Source organism: Poecile atricapillus, chromosome Z (genome assembly GCF_030490865.1).
Source record: "Poecile atricapillus isolate bPoeAtr1 chromosome Z, bPoeAtr1.hap1, whole genome shotgun sequence".
Lineage (NCBI taxonomy): Eukaryota > Metazoa > Chordata > Aves > Passeriformes > Paridae > Poecile > Poecile atricapillus.
This window is the reverse complement of record NC_081289.1, coordinates 128617061-128642955: the sequence shown is the minus strand read 5'-3', so window position 1 is coordinate 128642955 and position 25895 is coordinate 128617061. Positions and strand designations below refer to the sequence as shown.

The 25895-nt window shown below is 38.7% G+C and overlaps 1 protein-coding gene across 8 annotated transcripts in view; it reads right to left on the bottom strand.

Annotated features, from left to right (window-relative positions):
* Positions 1–11500: 11500 nt before the first annotated feature.
* SLC38A9 (solute carrier family 38 member 9) overlaps positions 11501–25895 on the bottom strand; it is a 45852-nt gene continuing 31457 nt past the window's right edge. For all 8 annotated transcript variants that reach the window (XM_058827298.1, XM_058827302.1, XM_058827301.1 and 5 more), the window contains 4 exons: positions 24412–24525; positions 23416–23564; positions 15139–15228; positions 11501–13246 (listed from right to left, as the gene is read on the bottom strand). In XM_058827298.1, the coding sequence (XP_058683281.1) occupies positions 13081–13246; positions 15139–15228; positions 23416–23564; positions 24412–24525 (519 nt within the window). In that variant the 3' untranslated portion in view covers positions 11501–13080. The remainder of the gene's footprint in view (positions 13247–15138; positions 15229–23415; positions 23565–24411; positions 24526–25895) is intronic.

Below are 25895 nucleotides of genomic sequence, written 5' to 3'. Positions count from 1 at the left end.
AGTCTTCATCTGAGAGCCTTCCTAAGTGTTACTCATCTTTGCTGAGACTTGTTTCTCAAATGCTCAATCCAATACAGCACATGTAATTGTTTGCAAGACGGGAACCTTCCCATTTGTCTGCAGTCTGCTTTGAGGACAACCGCGCTGATTTTTCTTGAGCTTTTATAAATTGGAATATGCTGTATTTAAATGGGGACTAGGGAGAAGGTAAGGCGAGCAGGTGGACAAAGACTGTGTGCATATGTGCATATATGTGTTTATCAGATTAAATAAATAGATTTTAATAGGTTGATAGGAGAAGAATAATTCAGTTTCATGCTAGGTTTTAATATAAGAAAAACCCCTCAGGTGTTGCCAAGATTATGGCATTGGTTAGATAGAGAAACTTTCTGCCATCAGTGCAGTTCAGAGTCCTGACTGAATCCTAACACTCCAGAGACAGATGTGCAGACCTTGAGACAGAAACAACTGTCAGTGGGAGAAGAGAAAGGAAGCAAAGGAAATGCAGAAGCGTCTCCTGGCCTGCTTAGTGCATGCAGAGCTCATATGTGATTTTATCAGCATTGGTGTCTAGTCTTGCAAGAAACATTTTGAAATAGAACAGTGGAGGAGTACAGTACACACAGTGGTGTGGAGTGAGAAGTGGGGGAGCTTCATCTGAAAGCACCAGAAAAGTCAGTGCAAGAGCAGAGGTGAAATGCTCAGTGGGTAGCTCTAATTTAGAAGGAAATTAGTGCAAATTACAAAAGTGTTTTCAATAATATTTCATGAGGGAAGAAAATACTGGATTGCATTCTGTTTTTTGGAAACAGGCAGAAAGGTGACAGAAATGGATTCGAGTATTGCAATATGAAGATTCTGGATAAACTAACTCTGCTTTGGCCCTTCAGGCTTTCTCAAATAACGTGACAGAATATCTAGCATAAAAACATGCTGAGAAAGGTTCAGATTCCAGAAACACAGTGACTCATGCAGTTCCAAAACAGTGTTACAACAAGCTGCTATCCAAATTTCCTGCTGTATTACATGTAATGTATGTTCAGTGGTGCTGCTGGCACACTTCCCTCTGAGTCAGTATAGAACCACTGCCCCAATTCAGTTAGGTGACCACTGTGCAGCCAGTGCTTCTGTCATCACCAACAGATGTGAAACAAATGCCCCAGTTCCTTGTAGCCCTCAGGATCCTTATACAGACAGCAGAGCCTAATTAATCTCTGACATAGTGACCATGTATGAAGATAGACAACTACTTTCTATGTTTCTGTGCCCTTCCATCTAATTACAGCAATTTTCAGTTGGATTAGCATTCATCTCTGGAAAGATAGACTCTAAATTAGGGAAAGAGAATGGGAAGTTGGAAAAGAGCATTTGTTTATATATTTTCTGTTTGTTTCTGTACCTAATGCAATTGTATTACGTCTTAATGCTACATGTCCTTTCCCATGGACCCTTCTTGCACTATATTTATCAAGCTCTTACAAAGCACAGGAAGCCATGTGGAGAAGTGAGAAGGAAAGTTTAAGTAGAGAGAATGACAAGTACTGGCCTTGACCATATTGACATGAGGAGATTCAGTGATGCCAGGGAAAAATATAACTTGTCTACTCCACAAACCCTGGAGTAATCCTCCTCCATGGTGATTTCTCTCTGTTCTCTTTTTTCTATTCTGGGTCTTACTGGAAGACAGGCCTTTCAGCCTTTGGGAAATCTTGACCTATGTAGGTGTTTACTGCAGCTTTGTAAATGAACTAGAGGAAAGGATAATAATAATGAGCAATTAACAGCATTGAGCCTGGACTTAAATTATCATGGTCCTATCTGTTGAAAATGCAAAAAGTAAGAACCCCGAAGGCTGTAACAGGGGTCTTCTCTAATCTTTAGATGCCATAAAAAATATAAAGGAAGAATAGGATAAACTGTTTTGGTTTTCTTTCCTTTTAATGTGCTGGTGGATCCCTTGAATGACACCACAAGGTTTTTTGTGCCTTCTTAGTAAAACTTCTGCCATCTCTAAATGCCACTGTTTAATACCATGTCGAAATCCGGAAATAAAAAATTCTATCCTAAAAGCAATTTATTTGAATTGATGGTCTGGCTTGAAGGAGACAAGTGTGAATTTCTCCCAGAGCACATTACCTGTCTCCGGAAAAAGAGTGTGTTTTTCAAAGGTTAGATGTTGCCTATTGTATGCCCGAAAACACCTTTGTAGTTTTGCATTGAGACAAGATGGTATTTGAATCCGGTGGAATGCTTTACACTTTCATATTATCTGAAGGCTGGAAACTTTTTATCACCACAGGAGTAACAGAGATGACAGTAAAGGTACAGTTCAGCCAATGGAAAAAGAGATAAAAGCAATTGTTGAGACCCACATTTTCTTTATAATGTTTCCCTTCCACCCCCACCCCATTCCCAACCCTCTGGGTTTTTTATGTTTGTTTTTGGTTTTTTGTTTTTTGCTGTTGTTTGTGTGTATTTTTGGCTTGTTTTTTTTTCATGTGGAAGTCTAGACGTCTTTTGTGGAGATGTACTGATCTGTAGGGTATGTGGTACGGGATCCTATGGACAGCTCCAATAAGTACAGTTTCATCCCTGAATGGACTTCAGATGTAAATATGGAAAATGTAACAGCTTTTCTTGGCTGGAACAAGAAGAGTGACATGCCATGTCCTTGCAGCTCTGACTAAGGTTAATTCACTACAACATTTCCTACAGTATTTCCTTTCCTACAGCATTCTTACCGGCTAGGTCAGAATTCATTTTTCAGTAATGATAATTTCCAGAGATTTTGCTCTTGAAGATACCCCCTCTAAGAACCTACCCTGAATGGCAGTGACACAGTACTTAAGAGGAACCTAAATATATTGTCTTTTTTAATCTAGAGCTAAGAAGTCCAAGAGAACCAGATAATAATCTGGTTTAGTCCTGTCTTGAATGATCCAGGTAACTTCTTACAACGGTTCATTTGTTTTTGCAATGACCTTTCTATAACAACACCCTTAAAAAATCTAGTATTAAATCAGACAGGCTAAATTGTGAATAGAGATACAGAAAGATGAAGGAACAACATGGGGGGGGTTTATACTAGTGCTTAGTTTCTGTTTCTGCAGGAACAGGATCCATAAGGTTTATTGATGTCTGGAGATCTCTGGGTGTGTGCAGCCATACTCCGATGCACACAATAACTGGAATAATTGTTGCAGCCTTGTAAAAGATGAGTTTTGTTTACAATTACAGTGAGTTTAAACAACTGCAAGACACAAACCTAAGATCACAGCTGACTACACATCAAATAATTAGGGATCAAATGATTAGGGATATATAATGAGTCATATTAAATAAAGAGTTATGGACTCACATTACATAAGAATATTTGTGTACTCCATTAAGTGACATTAAAAAAAAACAACCAAACAACAAACCAGAGAATAATACAACATGCAAATACCTTGGAAAGGAAAATAAATAAAAGTTGTAGAATAAATAGTGCCATAAAAAGTGGTAAAACTGTTGCCAGAGACCTTCTAGCCTTTTTCACAGGTTTACAATTGTGTTTGATCCTCCTCGTTTGGTTTCTCATGGGACCCTTGTCCAGCTTTGTCATTCTTTATTATGAGACTGACTTCAGTCAGCTGGTTTGTAGCCAGTTGCACTAATAATAAACTGGCAAGGAGATCAGAAATTACTGGAACTATTTGGTCATCTTGAAACTAAAAATGAAAGACTACTCCAAAATTCTTGAAGGAAAAAAAAAAAACAAACCCACTCTTAAATGCTTTTTCTATAATAACTGTTTCACAGCATAAAAAGTCTACAAAGTTCAGATTGTTTCAGTTTATTTAGTGCTATGTTGGCCTTAAAAGCTGTAAGGAGTTCCAGCCAACAGAAACTATCTCTTCCAAGAGGGATTAATTTAATATTAGCAAATAAAAATGCATATTGTTGAGAATCCAAACCTTTAAAGGTGTAGAAATAATTTATTAAGAAGAATGACTTTTTGTACCATATTGCCTACAGCATTCTACGTTACATACTCCATTTGTCCTGTAGGGTTTATAGTCTAATGTGGAGCCATTAAGAGACTGGGTAGGCTTTTGCATCAGCTACACAAGCACAGTGTGTGATGTATTTGCATGCTTGACTGCCCCACTTGTGGGTTTTTTAAGAAATTCATCTTTCCTTTGCTGAGGTCATTCACTTACAGTTTTACAGTTCTAACCTCACTCCACAGGATTAGTAAGATACTCCCCAGGAGTATGTAGTGACTGGCTGACCACTTTTGAGCATCTGGCTGATGAGACCCTGGTGAAATTTGGGAGTATTTTACTAACGTTCTTGTGAAGATGGAAACACTGATACAATGTTTTTCTCTGTCCTTGCACCTCTAGGTTTTTGGGTGGAACTGCACATGTCCTGAGGTAGTTTTGCTACCATGGTATCTTTCTATGAATTTTCTATTATCTCTTGTACAGCTTTGCTGTGCTTAGTAAGGCATTTTATCCCCTTTGAAAATCTGCAAAGTAACAACAGCAAAGCAGTCCATGCAGTTTCACCAATTTTAGTGGAGATTATCTCCACTAAAATTGGGCAGCTGGAGGTCACCCCCCTCAGGTGTGTCTGGAACCTGAATACAGGCTGTACCTGTGTTATGTCCCATGATGCTCCCACCCCTCTATTGGCTCCCCTGCCCTGGCCCCTTCTTGCGTCTGCTCAGGCCAGGACACACATGAGCTCAATATCCCTACAGCTAGAAACAGAATGTTTCACTATTCCTGAGAGCCAGGCTGCCAAGCTGACTTCCACCAGAGACTCATCCTCTTGGTGGAGTGGGTATCAAGGTAACCACAGGAAACAACTGGTCACAGCTCAGCATGGCAAACTTCATGACCAAAGAGTACCTCAGGGGTTCAAGCTACAGTGGGTAGGTGCACGTTATTGTGCATATTGTGTGTCAGTGGTGCCCTCTCCAAAACAGGTCAGCATCAGAATGTCTTTAGATTCCCAAAGGAGACTTTCTGCTTGAGTTGTGCAGGTGAGTGGCTCCTCTGAGCGCCCTGATGGGCTACACAACCATCCATTCACCTGCTGAAGGACTACTATCAGGAGTGCCAGCACAGGGACAGCTGGCAGTGAGGGAAAGCAAAACTGGACTAGTAAGTCTAAAATGTAGTTGATATAATGAAGAAGTGATGGGGCTGACGGGGAAGGAAATGACAAAAAATGGACTTCTGAGTCTTCCATGACTTCATATATACTTTGGCTAAACATTTTAAAATAAACGTGGTCAAAAAATTCACAGCTTCTCTCCAGCTGTCTGTTGGCTTGAGGTTTGTGGCTCTAGTCAGCAATGAAGGGAGTAAATCGCATGGAAATTCACACAGAAGAGGGAAGATCTATTGAAGCTCTGTGACCATTCCTTACAAGTGTTTTTGAAGAGGACAGAGTGCCCTTAGTGGGTTTTTTCTTCCCCGGAAATACATGACAACATCTACGCATAACAGATTATTCACCAAATTTAGCAGTTAAGCTTGGTGCATACTTTCCGTGTGGTTCAAGTGCTATAAAATACTCCACAGAGAAATGCAACTGACAAATAACTAACATGCAAAGAACAAGTTCATGGGGGCCCACAATGCAACGACACACAAATCCCAGAGTCTGAGTAATTTTTTGCCCAAGGAGTCAAAACAAAAACCAAGAGCCACCCTGGAATGACACAGAAAGCTGAGGGTACTTCAAAAGCATATTCCTGTATGAGCTATCACTGCACGAAAAAAACAAAATTAAACTAAACAGCACCCTAACTCCCCTCCCCAAACCCCCCTTCCCCCAAAGAAATAATTTGCACTTCCCACTTACCTGCTTATGTCCTGTGTTTTATTTTGGTGCTCACAATTTAGTGAGTTTTTATTAAAAGTAAATTTATTATTTCATACTCGACAATACAGCATGCAAACTGTGATGCAGGTCCAACTGCATCTGAGTAACAGCTGCTGAAGTATACCCAGATCCTTGCATGGAAAGTGAAGTCCTGCTGTTTCTGATGGAATCTTCCCCTAACTGCCAAAATCTTTTCAAAAGCAACTTCTCCAAGGGCTGAACCAGTGCCCACTGAAAGCAAAGGGAAAGATTCCTATTGATGGCAAACATCCCAAGTAAGCCAGAGGTCTAGATTGCCCTTGCCAGACAATTTTTGTTTATGTGCATTTTGATGACTTTTAAAGCTTCTGTTTTTGTAGTTGCCCTTCATATGGATCTTATCATGTGATTCTTTTCCAGATACTTAACATACTGAATAAAGTGTGGTTGATGTGTTTCTATCCTTGATTCAATAAAGAACATAATTTTATCAAATTTATTTTTATGAGAGCTGTTTCAGTCAGGGTGCATGGGGAAGCATATGCAATGTTTAAACATTCTGCTGTCCATTGGCCTGATTTTCCCTGTATAAACACATGGGATGAAGGTAAAAGACTCAGTCATGTGTTAAAGAAAACGATGTGCCCTCACAATAAAACCATAGAAGCCAGATTTTTCACAAGTTTACGGTTGAAATTTACTTGCAGTTTGTCCTCAGAGGTAAGTATAGACATTCCAGTGCAGATGGGGATTGTGGAATGAAATAGGACAGTCTCCTAAGCTCTCAGGGAAGGTGTGGAAGCCTGAGGTCATGTACATTCTCCTTTGATGCCACTAAATGGCAATTTATTACCAAGGTCCAAATCAGGTGAATAAAGCTGTCTGAAAGGGGTTCATTGGGGCATGAGTTATGTATGAAAACAGACAGTAAAGGATTGAAAAAAAAACGCACCTTTAGGTAAGAGTTTATTATTTCTGGAGAAGTTCTAGCCCATCATTTATTGCAATTGCTACAATGGGGTAGCTGGCTACCTGCAGAAAGTAGTATAAACATGTGCGCTCAGAGAGCAAAAACTGTTATTCTTTCTATTCTTCTGTTATTCTTTAACTAGACTTGTTTTCTTCTATTGGAGTAGAAGCAGGAACAGTCCATGCAGTTGCAACTCATATTTTCCATATTTTTATAGACCAAGATTGTTTTAGGCCATATCAATTTGTTTTAAAAAATGCAACACCCTCCTTCCTCTGCATTAAGATTAGCAAATTTTATTACATCTTTGATACCACAACCAATTATTCAAAGAAATTACAGTTAGCTGGAGTTTTGGCTATAGTTTACCCCTAACTTTGAACTCCTTTGGTATAAAGAGTATCAAGAGGACAGACAAGATGACACTTGAACCCTGTAAAAATAGGGAGCTGGGGGCATCATGAACGCTGAAATTATTTCAAAGGCTTAATAAATCTAGGAACACCAGTTCCTAAATCTTGGGAACAGCAGTCAAGAGTAATCTGCTCATGGCAAGTTTCACAGAGGCAGGATATGATCTTTTGCCTGTTGTGAATCTGGCTGTACCCTAAATAGCAGCTATATTTCCATAACAGAGGACTTTAGTCATGCAAATCCTCCCCCTCAGGCCCAAGGATGGCAGACAAGGTAGGTGAAATTCAGCCTTCCCTTGGTAAAGAGTGTTACACCTCTGCAGGAGAAGAAATGCAGAGCAACCATGAGCTCTTCCAAATTCCAAACACACAAAACCAGCACAAAGTGTTCTGGGAAATCATCTTCGCTGTCCCTGCCACTCTGTATCAGCCAGATCCCTTGAACTCTTATGCAGGAGTAAGACAAAGGAATGTACCAGAGCTTGCCTATGCTAACTTGGGCTCTTATTTAAAAAAAAAAAAAAAAAAAAAATTAAAAAAAAAAAAAAAATTAGGCATTCACTGAAGAGATAAATAAAAAACCAGCAAACAGCATTACCTCTCTTCCCATGATGGACCGGTAATTTGAATACCCTGTAGTAATTTTGTAAATCAACCTTCTTTTGCTCTATGAGAAGAAGCCAAATGGGTATTGGGGACAACATTTCTCTTTGGTGTGGCATTTGGTATCTAGCCTGGTACTCAAAAGTGTAGGCATTTCTCCTCCCCTCCTATTGCAGCTGAATGACTTTGCTGTGCTGATTTGAAATGACCTGACTAATCTCAACTTCCTCTAACAGTTTAATGAAATGTCAGAAGTTAACAAGGTTCACAGAATTGAAAAAAAGGCCATTCAAACAATGATGAAAAGAAACACATGGACAGCAGTTTTTAAAGAGTTTTTGGGCTATTGGAAATGATTAAATGAGCTTCAGTCAAGCTGCAGTACAAACATACTAAGATGTGACCAAAAAAAAGCTGCATTTTTCATCTGGACTGTTTAATCTATTTCAGGATTACAAAAAGGAGGTATGTAAGAAAAGCCGTAATTAGGTAAATTTGAAAAAAAAAAAAAGAAAGAGACCCCCTCCTGCCCCTCTTGGATCATCTGGTGTTTGGAAATACAAAACACACAGCAGCACTGGTTTTACCATCTGAAATTACAGGAGGCAGAGGTAGCAATGATCTGGCAAGCTGAGTCCTGCTCCTTTCCAAGAGAAGTTTAATGGTGTTCTCAAGTGCAACGGAATTGAATACACTGATCAAGGTTCCAATCTCATAGAATACCAACTCAGGGGAAAAAGCTTACACTGTACTCCCCCTTAAGCATGGTACAATGAGCTAAACCAAACACAGAAGTGCTTTGTCTATCATTAGTATATTACTTCCTATTAAGAAATTATTGAAAACTCTACTAAAATAGCGTATTTTTTACTAAAGTCAGCTCCCAGATCTCCTGATCTGCCCACAGGAATTAATTTTTGCTTCCAGCTGAAAGAAAGAGAGACACTGTTTTGCTGGTAGAAGTACCAGTTATTGCCAAGCACTAATCCTTTTCCCATTATTAATTTTTCCTCTGGCTGGTATCTTCATATCTGTTATAAAGGTGACAGATGTTTAGTACAGCTGCCCTCTGAAGCAGAACACTCTGTAAGGCAAAACCATGCTTTCCAGATGCTACCATCTCTCACCTCCCTCGCTACCATTTCACTGCAGGACCTGGAGACTGCAGCATCACTCTGGCTCTTGTACACAGGAGTTTCTAGGACTTCCCATAGTGCAGACTGTATATCCTAGTTTTGACTGTCCCATTACTCCTGGAAGTCTCTCCTCCGTCCCATCACAGCTCCAGCTGTGATGTAACTCCGCTATACTGCTGCTGCCTCTCAGCTTTCTGGACAGCCATGGATGGATGGATATAAACTTTGTTTAGTAAACTCTGCGAAAGAGTTTAATCAGCCTTAGGGCTGACTACATGTCCTTGCATATTAACACTTGCCCAGAGTTGAGCACTCAAAGTTAGGAGATGCCAGGTTAGACCGATAATGGGAAACAAGAGATCTGGCAACCTTCGGACTCTCAAGCTGGCTTCCTATGGAAAAAAAGGGTTCTGTGAGCCTGCAAACAGAAGACAACTCTTGTGCAGACGTTCTCTGGTGGAGAAGGGAGCAGCCTGGAGGTTGGGTATGCAAGCTATCAACATGACAAAGAGCTCAGTGTTGCAACCAAATACCATTATCTTCACATATTTTCTGCACAAGGCGTTGGAAAGGCTGAACCTCTTAGAAAACAGGCAATGTTACACAAAAGATCCTCCCTGAGACCCTCTGTTTACATAATGCAATGTTTGAATTCCAAATGCTCTTATTTGCTGCACTGGTAATTTGAGCTACATGATTTAATTCATTAGCATTACATTGCCAATCCAGACAGAACAGGGGAAAATTATTTGTAGGAACAGATGCAGCTCTGAGAGACTGGAAGAACAAAGGAAAACTGAGAGCCAGTAAGCATAGGAGTAATTATGAACACTACTAAAAGCTGAAAGGAAGAATCTGGGCTACAATAACATTACAAAATTATGCTAGGCCATTACAGAGTAGGGAAGGAGATTAGTACAAGCATATAGGGAAGGTAGCCCTTCTTGTGTCCTAAGAAAAGACAGACTTAAAAGCTATATCATCTGTCATTGTCTTTAGAAAATACCACTAATTCTGTTCATCACAATGCTCCCATTGAAAAACTAATCCCTTGGCATCAGTGCTCAAGTGTGTAATAACCTACAGACATGGTGTCCACAAATTCACCACACAGGCATGTTCACAACTGCTCTTGGAGCTTCCTGGGAATTCCCCTGGCTACTTATGCTTTGGCAGTGTCTGAAGGTCATGCTGGGTTAACGCCTTATGTATCTTTGGATCTGGATTTTAACATGATGGTATCAGCACAGAGGACTGACTGCAGCTGCTCAAACCTCATGCAACAAAAATGTCAGTTTGCATCACTGAGTTATCACAAAATACATGGAGGGCTGGATTGCCAGAGTGAAATGAGTTAGGGATTGTGCCAAACAAGGAGCCTGGTACTGTTAGCAAGAAAACTTAACATTCTTAATCAATACCCAAAGCCAAAAGTGTTTCACCTCACAGCTTACTTCAGCAAAGTTCAAGTGTAAAGACAGAATTCAGTATTTCCAGCAGAAATGATTTTTCTTCTGTGAGAACGTAATAAATGATATTTCACAAAACACTGCTGGGTCCATATATTACTTTCTTTGCTTTGGAAATCATATAATAATATCCTGGAACACAGAACCTAAGGAACTGAAATTAGCTGGCCATCACTGCAGATGAAGTATGTGTTTGTAAAGAACTACATTTTGTACTTGCACAAAAAAAGACACTGCAATCTACTTCTGGTCTTTTAGGGCATTTAAGCTCTAGGTTTTAGGTTAAATTGTATATAATTAATAGTATAATGAATATAATATAATACAGTATAATGAAATATTTGCTATCACTCTAATGCTTACCAGTTTGCAATTCAAATCAAAGCTTTTAAAGGTTTGTATAAATAAACAGCACAGCAAGAATCTATCTCTGTAACACGGAGCTGAAACAGTCTTTTTAAAATGTTCTAAAAGGAATAGTTTCCTTCTAAACTTTAACTCAGTCATTGTACATTGCACAACTGAAAAACGAGACAGATACAAGATGCAATTAGGACACTTCACCAAGAATTCTGTCTTTCTTAAGAATTTCACCAAGAATTCTGTCTTTCTTAGGAATTTCTGTTGACTACTAGATCCTAACAGAATTTAATTCTGCTAAAATCGGTGGTATTTTACTATCCATTTCAATTACAAAGATATAAATAATGAAATCATATACAAATGGAACATGGAACATATAATCAAATTTAATTACCTGCATTCATCAGAGTTTGTACCTAAATTAAGCACTGAACCGATAATAAATAAGCACAATAGCTTAATGTGAATAAGCCAACAATGCTACGCAATCTGTGTCTTTTTGTCCTCTCCTTTTGGTTTTCAAGTACTTCTCTTGTAAGAGTCTATGCAGGAGAAAATGACCAGGAAGGGGCAGATAGCTCTCTCTAATACAGAGCAGATGATGGATATATTCTCCAATTCTGATTTAAAGGCACAGAAAGTTTCACAAGGAAAGAACAACTGGAAATAATCACTGTATTCTGCAGATAGTATTCCAAACCCATATAATCTTTATTTCATACAAATCAAAGGATATTTAGGAAAGTGAGTATCCTTTACACAGCTTGAGGAGCCTAAGTAAAACAAATGGATTTAAATCATTACTACAAAATTCACACAATTTCCCAGAGAAACATGGTAATAACCTAGGTTATGTTTTTCACTGTCTTTCTGATGAAAATATGAACTCTTACCCCGCAATATAATTATCTTTCCCAGCTCCTACTTCACAAACATTGCACCACTCTAATGTTTTTCCTCTTTTACTTATTTTGGAATTTAGTATTGCTCAGAGCTCTCTTTCAGCTATTCTACATTTGTTGATTATTTAAATGCGCTGAAATTCTGCAAAAAGAGGAGTTTCTACTCTCTCTCCAGCCACAAAAATGACATCCCACTTGTGTCTGGCAACCTAATTACTGCCTGTTTTGGGTTAAGACAGAGAGTTACAGCAGGTAGATGAAGGCAGGTGTCTATGTGCTTATGCATGTACACCCTCTTAATCTGTAAACAAGAAGTAAAAAAAAAAAAACAAAACAAAAAAACAACAGCCCCACAACACAATCTTCCAAGATTCTTCCATTTCTGTTAAAAATTATTTAAAACTTAAATTCTTTTACTTCATCCATGATTCTGAAGAGTGCTGTCTATGTCTTTCTGCTCACATCCAAAATGTCTAAAGTAACATAGTGGGGAAGTGAGAGACCACCAGAGGAAGATCCTACAAGGGCAGGCCTGTGACGAACAAACGCTGTGTACACCATGCATCCATAAAAGCCACATGCAACTCCTGACAAGACAACTTCACAGCACATAATAGCCCAGTAACAGAGTTGAACTGAGGTTAAGCCTGGAATACTAATTTTAATTGTCTTGTTCTAATTTTTTTTTATCCTCCCGGCTTTTTTGTATTGTAAGATCACAAATAACTTGTGCATATATTGGTTCTGAATAAAACACTGAAACATGAGTTTATTGTTTCTCTATGTTGGAATTTCCTAGAGGAAAAATATTGCCAAAACAATTTAATAGTGTATTCAAAATTAAGAGTGCATTTTGACCCAAGTGACAATAAATTAACCTGAAAAAAAAGAGGAAAGACAATAAATTCTTCTTTTTCTAAACAAATCAGGAAAATAACTGCAACAAAAGAGCATTTCAAAGAGTCACTGAACAATACTGAGAAAGCATGTCTGCTAATCAAGGTAAGGACAGTTCATTTGGAGAAAGACTTCCACAGCTTGAGGCTGGAAGCTTTTTGTTTGGAGAAATGTGCTGTAAAAAATTAAAATATTTAAACTTCGTTAATTTTTGATGTATCTTGAACAAAATGAGAACTGTATCACTCAAATCTGAACCATTTCACTTCTCATAAACCTGTGTTTTCAGAGAAGCAAGACATGTTTCCTGTAAAGCACTTGAAAGATGTGTTTCAAATTTGTTTCAAAGGTGCAGCTGTTCTCAAGATCCTCACACTGGGGACGGTTCTCATGCCTCACAGTGTTGCTCAAGGCTGTTGCCAAATATCGCAGTACCACTTGTGACAGCCATGGGAGAAGGGGGAGTTTTCACAATAGGAATTGTGCAATCAGATTAGCCAGTCCAAGGAGGATTATAAAGATGTGAATGATCAATGCAGGCCACGTCAGCTGCCCAGCACGGTGCAGGGAGATCATGTAGATAAGTGATGGATACACGAATACAAAGGCCAGACCACATGTTGCTCCAGAGTATCTGAGGAAAGGGAGGGAAGAGGGGAAGAAAAAAAGAAAAAAAGGAAAGAATTCTTTGTATTTATTCTTATTTCTTGTTGTCATTTCCCCCTGCCAAACCAATGAACAATCTGGATTAATACTGACTATCTGCAATTGCTAAACATAAATTTCTGTTCCTTGCTGACCTCCACCTCTTTCACTAGCATTTAATTATCACTCTCTGTGTTGTCCAGACCCCTTCTTGATTGTACCTGCACTCTCACATTCAGGCTTTCAGTCACATCCTGTGATGCTGTTGGGGACCAAGTCCCTTACTTAGACTTTCTACTCTCTTTGGGAAAAATTGTAAACACTTAAGAGAAAGAGACTGTGCATCCTCTGTTACACATCCTTTACTGTCAGAACTGCAAACCTCATTGTACCCCAGAGATCTGAGAATACACATTAAAGCATTTATATATAGAAATGTTCCTGAATCTGCAACTCTCATTTTAATTTATTTAATGAGCTTCTAGCAAGTCATTCTCCAGACCTAAAAGGAACAACATGCCCTTATGGCAACATGATGAACCACAGGAAGGTAAACATTTAACTGTTCTGTTTCTAACCTCTCCCTTGCTTACAAAAATGTTCTCATTAATTTCAACTACTAAGCAGCCAAATGTTACTAAGAAACAACATATTTTGTTTTATACATCTGAACATTTCTTTCAGAGGAAAGATCAGTCTAACTTGCAAACATTCAAGTTAGACTGTATAAAGACAATTTATCTGCTGGAAATGCACTGTTCAACATATTTGGGTAGTATGCACAATATTAGAAAAGATTAGAATATTAGAATACTAGAAGAGATAAGCACCAATTTGCAAACAGAGACATGTACTGCAAAATGTTTAACCAAATTAGATTATCAGGAAGAAATTCATTCCTGTCAGGGTGCTGAGACATTGGAACAGGTTGCCCAGGAAAGGTATGGATGGCCTGTCCCTGGAAATGTTCAAGGCTGGGTAGGATGGGGCTCTGATCAACCTGGTCTAGAGGAAGGCGTTCCTTGCCCATGCCAGGAGGTTGGAACTAGGTGATCTTCAAGGCCCCTTTGAACCGTAAGGTCCATTCCATCATTTTAAGAGTCAAGATGACAACGATTAACTAGACCATCTCTATTACAGGAATACAAAAAATTTTACTACAAGGAGAGGTAGAAGAAAAAGAGGAAATAGGGAAACCCTCAAAGATCAGCCACTGAGCAAAAGTAAGTTATTTTACTATTTTGGTCAGACCCAAACCTGTCATTCTGGTTTTATAACTGCAGATTTCTGTATTTTTAAACACACCTCTCTCTCCTGGTTGCTTTAGGAAAGATGCAAACCAAGAATAAATGACAATGCATATAAATACGTTGGTGTCAAACATAGTAAAATAAGACTACTTATTATTTCCTCTAATATTTTCTAATTATAGAAATCCTAGCTTTTTATCAACATAGAAAATTTAGGATACAATTTAGAAGCACAACTTTGACGCCACTTTTCCCTTTAAAGTTACTTGCTTTCTTGGGTTTTTTTTATTATGCACCTTCAAACCAGGTTCAAATTGTCTTAATATAAAACAGAAACCCGAGAAAAGAACACAATAACGAACAACTTTTCTTCTGGCACCATACTCTTTTATGAGTAGAGTAAAAGGTCCTCAGATGCAGCTCCAGTAATACTCAACCACCTCAGACACAGAGGCACAATAATAGATGTCAGAGCTTTGCAAGCTGATTGTTTATGCATCAAATCATTATTTACAACTTAAGAAGGCATAAGCTTCACAAAATATAAAGGCAGAATTATTAGTGCTCCTTTTCAACATCAAGACACAAATGTAGCAACACCACATGGAACCTCAACAAAAGCAACACTCACCTTATGATACCTCCTATATTTGGATAAAATCTTGCCATTGCTACCCCAGCTCCTACAATGGCTAGGTTCAGGATAAGCACGTGGAAAAGGCTACGGGAGAGTGAGGAAAGAGTGTCAAAATCTGTTATATTTATTACAAAATACCACCACTGTCCATCATTTACTCTAACATTTAACTGGTACACGGATGGTGCTTTCACGTGCATGACTCACTATATTAAAGCTAATTAATTTAACAGCAAACAGGTAATCTACTGAATATTCAGAGTGCCAATTTCTAAATATCTAGTATTTTGACTCAAAATATTCTTAAGGAATAAGAATGTGTAATTTGGCAATTCTTATAAAAAACATCATATGTGCTATTCAGCACTCAGGCATTTCAGATGGATATTCAGATGAAATACCAAAGAAACAATATAGTATAACTTAATTCCCACACAAAAGAATTAGCTTGTTCACAGAATTATCTGAATTGCTCAAAGTGATCTAATGGAAACCAGAAGAAAGGCAAAGATGTGTCAAGTGGAAAACACTACAAACACTATTAGGAAATAAAACCTCACAATTTGAACTCTACTGCATTTTGATAGAGGACAAACATTTACAGTGCCGGATGTCTTACAGTATATGAACTGTAATGAACTTCCTTGCTTCTGCCCTATTTATGCTGAATTTTTTTGTTGAATTTGTTTTTACAAATAATTTCATGTTGCTTTCCTTTTGCATTAAGGATGAGAAAAACAGAGATTTTATGTTCTGCAAAAACAGCTTTTACTGCATGAGACAAATTCAGTGCAGTTATGCACAGAGCTGAGACTCAGGAAAGTATCACTTTTCTTTCAAGAATATGAAATGTTGGCATATTTTAGCATAAGGTAAAGTCAGGAAATATAATAAAAACCTGTGATATTTTGGTCACACAGCTGTTTCTATGCAGGGAAAAAAGAATTCTCACAGAGGAAACATACATACACTTACAGGCTTTGTTTATTCTTCTGGAGGATATGATTTCCTAAAATATACAAAACCTGTAAGCCAAAGCTAACTTTTTCTTCACTGTAGAAAGTATGTGTATTATGCAGGATGTAACTAACTAACAAACTTTTAAAAAGTGACAGCTTCCATGGCTATGGCTGAAACTTGCCAGTTTCCAAGTTAGGAAGAAAGATTAGAGACACAGAATAGTCTCATTGAAGTTCAAGGAAATGAAGGCAATTAAAACACAAAGGAATAATGTAAGTTACAGACTGTTTTTAACCTTCAATCTTTCAAATTGATTTCAAAAAGAAAGAAAAACATCTTTAATTTTGTACATGACATTCTAAGAGTCGTACAAGATGGACCTTAGAGATCAACAATTGCAGCGAGACTACAGCAGCTGTTTAAGTTTAAAAAAACCTTAATTGGATATAAATCTGGTAAGACCATGTGAACAAAAAAAAAATTCCCAAGAATCAGACTTCTTAGGGACTAAATGTGTACACCTTCTCTAATACTGCTAAGGAAAGACAGTTAACTAACCTGTTCACAAAATATGTCTGCCATTAAAAACAACTTCCTCTCTCCCTACATGTGGCAGATCGCAAATCTTATTATCGCACAACTGAAGAAGAAAGTTTATGGACCCAGAAAATGACAGCACTTCTTCCATTCTTATTTTGCTGAGATTTTTTTTTTTTGAGGGACTAAAAGAGGGACTAAAACAAGTGCAGGCTTACTAATTAAAAAATGTTTTCCAAATTTGTGTCAGTCTGGAGTATTTTAGCAGAAAGCCTGAAAAATCTCTCAAATATTTTATTCTGGTATGCTCTGAAAATATGATTTTGTTGTTCAAAGCTGTTTCAAAAAAAATAAAATTCTAGATTCTTTTAAATTTTGAAAGTAAACAGCGGTGTCTGTATGTTTGATGTGAAATTAAACATTTTTCAATTTCTTGATCTGGATTATTGGGCTGAGGGAGGGGACAATGTGTTCTGGTCAGTTGAAAGCAATGGCCCTCAAATGCTGAAGCTTCCAAAGCAACTCAGTACTTGTAGAGTAGTGATTTGCAGTTTTCATTGTTAAAATTAGATTCCTCAAAAACAATACCAGAATCAGAAGATCTGAAAAGGCTTTTTGTCTATCTGTTTCAATGTCAAAGATTGCACTGCATTCCTCCCCTGGAATGTCCTTGCTCCTGTCTCTATCTTTTGAAACAGCCTGAGCTGTAACCATGACATTGGACAACAGGTATTTAACCCTTTCTTTTACCTAGGCAGATAGTCACAGCTCAGCTCAGCTCATCTCCAGGATGGGGAAAAAGTCTTGATCTTGATGGGGAGAAAGGCATTACCATTTAGGAAAAAACCTCTACCCTTCTGAATAAAGTAAAATCTGATACCTAGAGCTACTGGTACCTACATTATTTGAGACAGTACTTTTCCTAAGAGTCCAGAGTTCCATGCAGGTGTGTTCCAGAAGAGAAGCATTTCTCATAGCCTGTGACATTTTAACAAGTTCTGAATTGCTCAGTTTTAGCCTGACACAGGCTTACAGTAAAATTAATGCTCACCACACATTGCAAAAGGACAGTCAGTAAAACAGCATTTGGAGGCAGGGGACATAACCATACCACTGCCTATTACAATTATACAAAGGAAAGTATTTAGAAAATATTTGACCTATTTTTGCTTAATCACCCTGGTCACGTACAGGTGTTTTCTAAGTGTTTTCTTCCTCATGGCAGCAGAGTTGGGTGGCCCATGCCAGGGCTGGACTGTCTGCCTGGTTAGGACTACTGCTCTGAGGCACAGGTTGGGTTGCCTGAAGGAGGCTGTAATTCTCAAAGGAGGCACACCCATGGCAAGTCTTTTGTATTCTGTCCTCAGTCTCCATACCCAGCCGGGCAGATGAAGATGCTAGCTCTTTTCTATAAATGGAATCACCGCTCACCTGCAAAATCCTGCAATCCCACAAAAATGATAAAAGAGAGGAGAAAAAAAAAAAAAAAAAAAAAAAAAGGAAAAGGAAAAGCAAGTTTTCCCCTAAGTCTTGTTTTTTTCTCTCCTGGCAAGGTTAACCTTTCACATTGACAGAGTGGAGAAACAACCCTCTAAGACAGAAGATCTTTAAAGGACTTGCTCCATCAAGTTCTCTCCTGTGGAAGGGGTAGCTACACTTAAGTCACTGAACAGCAGTGATCATATATATCTAATTAACTTTGGCATCCTCAAAGTAAGAATCATGTCAAAAACAGTGAAACCAAACCCTAGCACGGGAAATTTAACAACAGAAACTGATTTTAAATCTCTCTAGTTTTAAGTTCTCTCAGAAGTTCTGAACTCAGCATGGAGTCACAGGATGAACACAGACTATAAGAGAAACTGGGAAGCAAGGAAAAAAGAAAAATAAGGATAATCCAAGTAAAGATTTTTGACAGGTTTCTGTATCTAAAAATACATTTCCCTCCTGGAAATCTCACTCAAGTGACATTGGTAAAAAGACAATGAATCATAACCTTTAAGAAGCTAGACAGAAGCTAGATGAAGAGCAGACAAGCAAATGTGCATGCAAATAGAAGAAATGTATTTTACTACATCAGAAGACATACATCTGTGGGAGAACTGGCAGGTCTGCTGGGCTACCATGGAGTAAAGGGAGGACAATCATTAAGGAAAGATAAGACTTTTGTCTGTCAGCTCATTTAACCCCTCAGAACAGAAAAGATGTTAGAAAGTTTTAAAAAATTATCAGATGACTGTATAAAGCACTTTATACACACCATATAATTAATCAAGGGAATCTCTGTCACAAATATCACTTTAACCAAGAGCTAGTAATAACAATCAAAAAACTGGCTTTCTGTACATATGAGAAGATCCAGAATCAAATAAGAAACAGCAGATAAAGCACATGCATCTGGCCCTAAATCAGCTGTTAAATGACGCCATTACAAACATACCTCATTTTAGTAAAGGAAGCAATTACCCAACACACAAAATTTTGGCCTTCCTTAACACAGGGAGAGCAGAGAGAATGAAAAGTTCCTTGGGTTTTGTCCCAGTACATAATTTTCTCTGTTGTAATCTGTATACTAGCATACATTTTGCAAATAAAAGAAGGAATTTAGATGTTTTCTCTCATTTCTAAATCTTTTCTAGGAATTAGAGAAAGGCTGAAGGATTTGTTGATTGAGTGCACCTTCAGCATCAGGCTGTGTATGATGCAGTGGACATGCTGGTGGGAAGGGATGGCATCCCCAGGGACCTGGACTGGGTTGAGAGGTGGGACCATGCAAACCTCAGGGAGTTCAGCAAGGCTGAGTGCAAGGTCCTACACCTGCATTGCAACAATCCCAGCCACACCCACAGGCTGGGCAGAGAAGTGATTGAGAGCAGCCCTGTGGGGAAGGCTTGGGGGTGGTGGCTGATGAAAAACTCACCATGAGCCCACAGTGAGTGATCACAGCCCAGGAAGCCAAAGAAATCCTGCGCTGCGTCCAAAGCAGCATTGGCCAGCAGATTGAGGGAGGGGATTCTGCTCCTCTGCTCTGCTCTGCTGAGACCCCACCTGGAGCACGGCATCCAGCTCTGGGGTCCCCAGCAGGAGGACAAGGAGTTGTTAGAGCAAGTCCAGAGGAGGGCCAGCAGGTTGCTGAGGGGACTGGAGCACCTCCCTATGAGGATAGGCTGAGCAAGTTGGGGCTGCTCAGCCTGGAGAAGAGAAGGCTGTGTGGGGAGCTCATAGACACCTTGTGGTATCTGAAGGGCCCACAGAGAAGCTGGAGAGGGATTCTCTGACAGGAACTGGAGTGACAGGGCAAGGAGGAATGGGCACACACCGAAAGGGGGAGATTTAGGTTAAATATATGGAAGAAATCACCCTCTACTGCGAGGGTGATCTGAACAGGTTGCCCAGGCAAGCTGTGGATGCCCCACCCCTGGAAGTGTTCAAGGCCAGTTTGGATGGGGGGTCTGAGCAACCTGGTCTAGTCAAAGCTGTCCCTGCCCATGGCAGGGGGGTTGGGACTAAATAATCTTCAAAGTCTCCTTTCCAATCCAAACAACTCTATGATTCTATGTCATGATGTCTGTAAGAAAACTACTGTGTCTAGGATATCTACATGTATATTTAATTTTAAGATACACAGAGACACAGGAGAATGATAATTGTACACAAGAGCAAGGAGAATCCTCCTTCTTGGAATCACGGATGTTTTTGCTCTCCTCCTTACTGTTGGAAGACAAGACTCATTTCCTTTCAGATAAGCAAGTTTCCACTGTTCAGCTTATCTCTATTGGGAAACCTGGGAGAAGAAAAATTACATATTGTCTGTTTAAGCTTTTAAGTTTGGAGAGGCTGAGCTGCTTCATCACTCAAGACTATGGGTTAGTAGGATACACCATAGGTACACAGAACAAAGAGCTGTTCATAGAAAAATAGCACAACAGCATATCTAAAAAGCACCGGACAAAAGAGATGAAAATCAAGTCTTCAGACAATAAAAGCTCCTTTGAAGATGAGTATGTAGTTTTTCATGATAATCCATTTATGATCCATGGTTTACAGAACAAAATAAAATATGAACCATGATGCTGCTTTTGGTAGAATTTGCCTTTGATTAGTTCAAAAATCAAGACTATAAAATGCAAAACAGCAAACTAATATCTTTATTATAACCAGTGACAGATAAATAAAAAGGGGTAAAACCCAGAGAATGAAATTGATCTGAGCAATACAATCACTCCCAAGAAATAAAAACTATCTGGTAGCCCTGTAAACATGTGCTAGATCAAGCTATTTGCTTTAAATCACATCTATCCAAAATTCTAAGTACTCCATTTAATCACTTAATGGCTGTCTGTTAACCCCATCCACAGCAGCAGAAGGTAACCATACCTGCAAATAACTGCTGATGTGAAGAAGCCTGGCTTTTAAAATCAGTGAGCTCCCATGTGAAGCAATCAACAGCTTAAAAATGAAGATGGGAAAATTTCTAATGGAAACTTGGACCAAAGGAGAGGGTGTTTCTATTAGACTCTGTTGTTTTTGTTGGTTTTGTTTGGACAATTATAGCCAGAAGGCAAATTTATAACATTCCTCTCAGCTGCAAAGAAAACTGAATAGAAGAAAGACTACGTGCTTTAACATATAGAATCACAGGGTTAAATGAGGCTAGGTTGCCAACACAGATCCTGTTCTTTTCCTCCTTTTACATCCCTTGGGTTCATTACTCACACAAAAATTTTCTCCAGACATGTGACCCAGGATATTCACCTCCATATATTCACCTTATACAGATATCTAAGAGGTAAAGCATGAATTTCTGCAGGTCAGTATTCTTATTGCCCAAGAGCTGTTAGCCCTGTTTAATGAGGATTTTGAGAAAAGAAGCCAAGTATATTCAACTATTAGCAGAGTGCTCATTTTTCTACAAAAAAGTCACAGAACTTAATATTTCCAGGCAGGTTCTCCAGAGTTAATTAATGAGCTCACTAGTAAGACATCAACCTATGTCAGTAAGAGCAACATCTTCATGCAAAACATTTCCCTACAAAAGCAGCTCTGGGAAAAACCAAAAATACTTAAGTTTTCTCCTAGAGAGGTGATAAAGTGCTACTAAAGGAGCTTTGTTGGTTTAGGGGACTGGTGAGAACCGGTCATGAAGACACATTTCACAACCAGGCAGTAAACCTTTACTATCCTCCCAAAGACATGTCCTTTGCTTGCTACCAGCCTTCAGTAAGTCTTCGCTGCATACAATAAAACAAGGGCTGACCTTGTAAATGCACAGAAACCAGAGCCTGAAAGTTAACTGAGTGATTTCTGCACCATATTTGAGACACCTCGGATGCTAGCTAGCGAGTGACAGCCAGAATATGACACTACTTTATCACTACAGGTTGGAGAGACTTATATGGCTTCCTAGAAACAATTTTTGATTTCTCAGAAGCTTTAAATACTTCACTACAAGGAGTCTTAAAAAAAAAGAAATTAAAAATGAGTGAAGCTACCCACGGGACATCCTGGAGGCAAGAATCAAGCAAGTATCTGCATCATCAAATTCGTCATACCATGAAGGCTTAAAACAGCAAGCTGGAATTAACCTGAGAGAAGACTGGCATAAAGCTGTAGGTTCTAGGAGAAGCCACGAGGGAAATGAAAACCATTCTGGTCAGAGTAACTAGAGGGAGGAGATAGGAAAAGACAAATCCACATAATATAAAGGACAAGACTATTTCCCAGTGACTGTGAAATCCATCTTTAGCACTTAAATAAATGGCCTTGTTTCCAACAGTAACTTGAAGCAGTTCCTAAAAATCTCAACGCTGAACTGCATACAATTCAGAGTCAAAAAAAAGCAGCTACTTATTTCACTGCCTAATTTTAGGCATCCAGTTTCTAGAACTTCTCATACCTATTTTAGGACTCAGAAGAAACTTGGAACAACATCTCTGCAGACCTGAACTGCTGATGCCACAAAGGAAATACACATTCCTTCCTGAGAGGATTTTTTTTCTCCTTTCCTCCATCAACAGTAATTCACAATACAAAATAAGAAACTTGGAGATAAATGGCAACTTCTCTGCTGTGATAAATTCAGTGCTCCAGTACTCCAAATATAAATGTCCTAGGTTTTATTTAAAAACACAAACTAAAACTGAAATCTGCATCAGCTCTACCCTGGAGTACAGTTACTGTACAAATGCAAGGGTGTGGCTCATCTCTGAAATTAGCATGTGAAAAGCTATTTTTATAAGCATAGCAGCAGCCCAGATAGCACAACTAACAACTCACTTAGCTATTCACTCTGTTTAAAAACAGATGGATGATTACTAATCATGCACAATCAAAACAAAGATGGCATACTGAAAGGATAGTATCTGGAGTATATGTTTTTCACAGCTTAAGGATTGCTAGATGAAATGGTTCTGGACTAAACAATTTCTTCTCCTGTACAACTTTTCTTTTACCATATAATTGCATAACACAAAGGGACTGTGTTGACGAAATTCCTATTTATTGATAAAATGAAGAGCTAAACTAAAGACATCCCTCCCCTCATCCCCCCCCCCCACCCCCCCCCCGTTATTCTGCTCTGGCAAACTGTAGCAGTTCTCATTTTCAGGCAACTTTATTTTGCATGCCTATTCATCCTGACTCTAAAAACTCTGTGAAACTAGCTTATGAAATGTACCTAATATAGAAAGAAAATCCCCAAAAAACAGATTTCTGACAACAGAAGGCCAGTTAACCAAAGTGTGCCAAACTATTGTCAAGAAACAGACTTCTTACCTTGGGTAAGCATTTCCAAAAAACTGTCTTAACAGCTGAACTCGTGCCAGATAGCCCAACAGTGGGTATACAGTCATCATTTGGAACAGCAGGAATATTCTTGCAACAAATGACATGATGTCATCACTGGGAAAGTTATCTAGAAAATTCTAAACATATAAGTAATGTTACACATCGGTGGTGGTTTGTTTACATGTATCTGCTGGTTTTTAGTATCTGTGTGCCAGAAAGAATGGGACAAAATCCAAACAACTACAATTGCTAAATTAACTCTGTAACATGAAAAATTATCTCCCTCTTTGCCTTGACACCAAATAACAACGAATTTTTGGGTATTACTAGGCTGATGTCAATGTTAGTATTACATAAGGAATTACATTCTGATCTTCTGAATATCCTCAAATAATCCAGGCTGTGGAAGGGCCACCTGACTTTTTGGGCACATGGATTCATATTCTCCTCTTAGGTGATCCTGCCCCTATACTCAGCCCTGGTGAGGCACATCTGGAGTGCTGTGTTCTGGGCTTCTCAGTACAATAAAGACATGGAGCTCCTGGAGTGGGTCCAGCTCAGAGCTGCAAAGATGAGGAAGGGACTGGAGCATCTCTCTTTCAAGGAAAGGCTGAGGGAGCTGTGCCTGTTCCTGCTGCACCTCATCAATGTATACAGGTATCTGAAAGGAGGATACCAAGAGGATGGATCTGGCTCTTCTTGGTGATGCCAAGCAATAGGAAAAGAGGCAATGGGCAGAAAATGATGCACAGAAAGCTCCAGCTGAACACAAAGAACTTCACAATGTCAGTGACTGTGCACTGGAACAAATCATCCACAATTCTGGGGTCTCCTTCGCTGAAGATATTCCAGAACCATCTTTGCCATATGCTCTGGGATGGCCCTGCTTGAGCAGAGAGGTTGGACCAGATGACCCACTGTGATTCCCTCCAAAAAACCCATTTTGTGATTCCATGAAATTCATACTGCAGTAAAATATCTCACCTGTTCAATACATTCTTTGGATAACGGTGGAGAAGGGAAAGATGCAAAAATTATCACTCCAACATACAGATATGTTAGTCCAACCAGGAAGTATGCAATAGAGAGGTCTCTCACCTAAGGAAAAACAACATTTTATTTTGGCCAGCACTTACACACAAAACCAGATGAAATAAAAACCTCATGAGAAGATTTCTATTTCATGTATTACTGTTACTTTTACATGCACTACTTTTTTATATTTACTACTATCACTTGTACATTTTTATTTTTACTTCCTACTACTTGAAAAGATACTTCAGACCTCATTCTGATCAGATCAGAAAGCTTCAAGGAGATACCCCAAAGGGGAGCTGGACAAGTATTACTTATCTCTCTACCAAAAAGGCACCATGAAAAAGATATGCCAATAAATGTATCATGTAATTCTTGATGCATAAACATACACTAGTTATTAAAACAAACAAGAAACCCCTTCTACTTTCTTACATGCACCTATTCCTACTAAGACCCTTGGGACACAGACACACCTGTCTAAGACAGAAAGCCCAGCAATGCCCTGCATTAAGTTTATTGTCATGAATAAAATCTTGCAGTCTACTCAACTGCAGATATAATACAAAGGAATTTAATCAAAGGTTTTAAAGAAAGAGTGTTGAAGTTAGGGTCATAAATCCACACTTAAATACACTACATACACTTAAGTATGGACTTAAATGTAAACTTCAATGTTTGGTTCTGAAAATTTTGGCTATCTGTATAAAACATATAATATATACAAGAATATTCCACTACACAAAAATAATTACACATTTCTTACAGGAAAATAGCTGGCAAAACTAATTAAGTACTTTATGAAACTAGAGGATCCACACATACATCAGACTAATCTCACAGCAATGTACTTGGTGAGTTATTCTTCTACATAAATTCCTTCCTTTGGAAATAAAGAGGGAGACCATTTGTTTCTAGTTATTAGCTAACTAAATTCTGTATAAGCTTATGTAACAGTACAAAACACTCATCACCTTACAGCAAACCATTTGTTCAGCTGCTGCTAATCATCAGCTTCTTAAAGTATTACTACTAATGTTTCAATATATGACCCTGTTTTCCTAAGACTGAGAAGCAAGTCTTACTAGCTCAGGCATAGCACCAAATTATTAGGATTATACTGGTTTCCAGACCAGGGTGATAATTATCACCTGCAGCCAGCTCACTGAACATGAGCAAAGCTTCCTCACATATGTGCATGGAAATGTTTCCCTAAGTGCTTCTTCACACTATCTTGTTGACAGAAGAAGTGTATCCTGTACCACTCCAGGCTCTGCCAAGGGCAAGGCAATCCCTGAGGAAAGTATAAAATGCTAGATTTATGAGTTTTGAAAGAAATTCAGACAGAAGTCAGTTTTTGGTGAAAATCATGGATTCTCCTATTAATTTTGCCACTGTTTTTGGGGTAGAAGATTGCTCTCTGATGAGGAATA